Source organism: Pyxicephalus adspersus, chromosome 1 (assembly GCF_032062135.1).
Source record: "Pyxicephalus adspersus chromosome 1, UCB_Pads_2.0, whole genome shotgun sequence".
Taxonomy (NCBI): domain Eukaryota; kingdom Metazoa; phylum Chordata; class Amphibia; order Anura; family Pyxicephalidae; genus Pyxicephalus; species Pyxicephalus adspersus.
Window position 1 is genome coordinate 79,044,679 of NC_092858.1, and position 4,234 is coordinate 79,048,912.

A 4,234-nucleotide genomic window follows, 5' to 3' on the forward strand; every position below is an offset into this window, starting at 1 on the left:
CAATGCATGTTGTTTTTATATCAGAGGTTTTTCTTTTTGGTTGTCACCCCAGATTTTACTTGTGTCTCTTCCCATGTATTTCCACTCAAGTTGTTCTCTCATATTTTGTACTACTTACCCTCACCTTTTCTACCTTTTACCAAAACAAAAAGCCTTTTAAAATTAAAATTATTACAAGAATTCTAAACTGATTCCTATGATTAACATATCCTATGTAACATTTACCTTATTTCAAATTCAAATCAGTGTTACTATACTTTTCACCAATATACCTAAATAATGAGGGGGAAACCCTTGTTGCATCCTTGCCTAAAATCAATTGTAAATATGATCATGATCAAATGTATTATTGTCACGTGTATCAGACTGTTTCCTTAAAGCGGGGAAAAAAAATCACCACGAGGTAGGGGTAAGTGACAAATAAGACATGCAATGTCTCTTTTGTAAAAAAAAACAAAAAAAAAAACAAAAACCCTGGCTTCTGTACACTGTGGTGCAAAATACAGATCCAGCTGACTGGGACAATGCAATTCCTACACATGCACAGGAGTTACACCGTCGGGGGCAAGCCAATGACTGGAGTATTTCCAAACACCTTGAAGTCAGCTGTGGAGTCAGAGTGAGCCAATCATTGCTGCAGGGCACCTGCAAAAGTGTAGGTCACACTTGCAGATTATGGCAGAAGCTCATCACCCAGCAATGAGTACAGTTCCTTTTTTTAAATTTGGATTAAATATTAAATTATATATCATAAAATACAAGTTTTTTTTCTTAGTAAATTTGCAACTGGTAATAAGCTACCTATACGATCTGTGTGGTTTTCCTGCCGCAAACAAGATGCATATCTAACTAAATGCCCCAATTTATCCATGTATTGAAATATGTTTTTCTAGTAATCTCTACACATAAAATTAAAAAGAAAACATTTAACCATAGCCAAAATTAATATAATAGCTTTTATTCTTTAAAAAGTTCACTCATATACAAATAGTTAAAATCAGAGTTCACTCTAAACCGGAATACAATTCTTCAACAAAAAAAAAACCGAATAACATATTTGGTCAAACATTTTCTTGGTGTTTTGAAAAAAAAACAGTGTTCCTTAAATATAGAATATATTATTTAATTACAGTAACATACTATGCATTTTTTTCTGTACAAATATTCTGCTCAGTAGTATAACAAATGTATACATTCCAATGCATCGGATGATTTTATGGATTCTATTAGGAAAGATTGTAAAACCTTGACCCCAAATCTGACCATTATAACAGGCTTGGCTGACAGTGTGGTAGATCCCTTATCATATGTACTTTTTAATACAGAAATTGGAAAGGTAGCAATACAAGCAATATTTTATAAAACATGGTCCCTGCAATAAAAACAAATCATGGGGAAGTATGTCTCCTTACAACATTAGTTACACAATTACAATGTTCTGTTCCCTTTGTGTGGTCTGCTGCTTAGCAGATCTGTCATACAATTGTATCTTTTAAATATTCTAAGGCTGAAATATATTTTGGATGTGTGAACTAAGATTTAAGGAAATTTTGAAAATAAGTCTATAAAATTCCTGATTTCATTGTGTAAAGAACTAACATTTCTGAATTAAATTTGGTTTGATTAAATATAATGGGACACTTTTCCAAGAAGGTTAAAATCATTAGCAGACTAGGCAAAGGTGTATGGAACGGTGAATACTCATTAGCTTGGATGTTAGATAAACTATATCAGATAAAAGTAGTTAAAGGGCCTCATAGAAGTTAGGTGCTATAAAGGCTAGATAAGACCACTTGTGTTAACATGGGTGCATACTGAAATTGTGACTGTTATAGAATTAAAAAAAAAAAACTCCCACTATTCTTAATTAACTTTAAAATGCTGTGTTTACAGAATGAGTATTTAAAATCCATCAAGCTACTAACACAACTCAAGATGACTATGTATGTATATAATGAGTGTTGTGCTACAGCACAAACCTTCACCTAACCAACTTTTATATCATTGCCATAAGTTTTTAGGTTCTACTGCAATGGTCAGACAACATTCATATTATGCGAAGATAAGTGTGCAGAACAAACTTTTTTAAGTGTTTCATATGTAAATGATTCAAGTGTGATTCCTATCTGAAACAAGAAAACAGAGAAAGCATCTATTCAAACTTTCAGTTTAGTAGGTATATTTTTATTTTTTAGAGTCTGGGAAACCCCTAAATTCTCAGGCTGTCAAAAAAATTCCATTAGTAGAACCGTTGTATATCACTCTCTTCCCGTTATTACATCAACTAATTACAGTGCTAAAATACAGTCAAAGAGAACTTTGTTGAGCATTTGTGTTGTTGCATTGAAATAAGTAGAGGGCACAGAAAGGTGTTGAAAAGGGATCAGTCCTGACAGCTGCTACTGGAGGATGTCATTGCTTGGCTCCAGGAAGAAGTGCTAGTTCTGGGGCAAAGCAGAACTGTGTAGCACCATGTGGAATGACATTTCCACACAAAAGTTAGTTTAGCTTCTAGGAGTCAGGCACTGGCAGCCTCAAGTGCTGAATGGGAACCTTGGCTGTGGCACAGAACATATGACAGGTTACCTATAAAAAAATGCTTCCACAGTAAAGATAACAATTGATAGCTCTTTAAAAATGTATAACATAAAATGCCACACAATGAATATCACAGCTTCTCTGTGAATATCCTAAAAGTAACATTAGGAATCTGCAGATCAGCTGTTTGCAGGGTTTTCAAATTCCAGCTTACATGACTTTGTTTTCTTTTTGGCAAGAGTAGAACATACATGAAACAATGTTATTTGTATATGAACTATATATGCTGACCACAGAGCACTCTGAGAAGGAAGTGCCCCTGATTCCCATGATGACAAAACCACACTGCACAAACAGGCTGCTGCTATCAGCACACATTGTAGCTTCCCTGTCATGATTATTTCAGCACCCTCAGGGTTATGAAGCCCCCTTTATTTCTAGTTGATGACACACATATAACTAACAAACAAATCCTGACTTTTCAGTAGCATCTGGTTTAAATCCAGCACTGCTAAATCTGTGAAAAATTGTCCCCAAGCCACAGTAAAGATGTCCAGTTATTGCACCTTTATGTACAGAAAAAAAGCTACAAACAAATATTTTTTTTTTTCTTTTATACGTTTAACCCGCACTTGTCTGGTGGAAAATCGGGTCTTTTTTTCGGGCTTTCAAACATACAGGATTCTCTTCTCAGTTTGAACTGCGATGATGGGACACGTTATTTAGAAATATTGTTGTCCGAGTGCTGTGGGTATCTTTTCCTCCTAAAAAAATAAATATAATACAAATAATAAATAAATATAATACAAATAAATACAAATGTAGTAGATGTAAATGTCAGTGGATTCCTTTGTAGCTTTTCTATATAGTTTGAGACAGAGTTCATAAGGTTCCTAAACACAGCAACTAAATACCGTAAGTTATTCACCTTAGGTCTATGTCACATCAGCAAAGTGTAAAAGTGATTTGTAGCATGGGAGAATCCCTCTACTAAGCGTTTTTATTTTCCTAGGAAAAATGTAATGATGCAATGAAGGGTCTAAAGTGGAAGAGAATCCAGTGATCTGCAATTCAGCCTAAGCAACCTTTTCTAACCTCTCTGGTCTATGCGCTCCATTTAATACCCACCATTGAGATTCTTTGTTATAGTTTGCATCTAAAATTGGTAGGTACCATAATAGTACCTTATAATATAGGTTCAATTAATAATAAACTAAAACCATTTACTAATCTGTTTATTAGTGTAACCTCAGCTTGAATTGCCTTACTGACCCTTTCACTTAGACCTTTCTTCTGCCAAAGCAAATGTAAGTATATTACTTTTTTTTGACATTACAATTTGGTAAAATTCCTATACTAATATCACAATATGAACATATCAGATATGAAATTATAATTTTTCAATACTACATTCTACATAAGTTATAAAACATTTGTTGTATGATATTCAGCGAATTTGTATGTATTGGTACACACTGTATTACATACTATATATGTGATATAGTGTGTAATAATAGAATGAATATGGTCAAGTATCATTATTAGCTACATAGATACTGAATGCATATTCTTTATTGACATGTTATTTCAAAATTCCATACAAACTTTTCTAGATATATATTGAATTAATCTTGAAATAATGATTATGGTTAAAGTAGAAATTATTTATAAGCTGTTCTATTTTGCTTATATCACA

The 4,234-nt window shown here is 33.2% G+C and overlaps 1 protein-coding gene across 1 annotated transcript in view; it reads right to left on the bottom strand.

The window, feature by feature from the left end:
• Positions 1-942: 942 nt before the first annotated feature.
• The window catches only part of ATP2A3 (ATPase sarcoplasmic/endoplasmic reticulum Ca2+ transporting 3), a 91,600-nt gene continuing 88,308 nt past the window's right edge, over positions 943-4,234 (bottom strand). Inside the window, exon 22 of the mRNA XM_072405240.1 lies at positions 943-3,302. Within this exon, the coding sequence (XP_072261341.1) occupies positions 3,257-3,302 (46 nt within the window). The 3' untranslated portion in view covers positions 943-3,256. The remainder of the gene's footprint in view (positions 3,303-4,234) is intronic.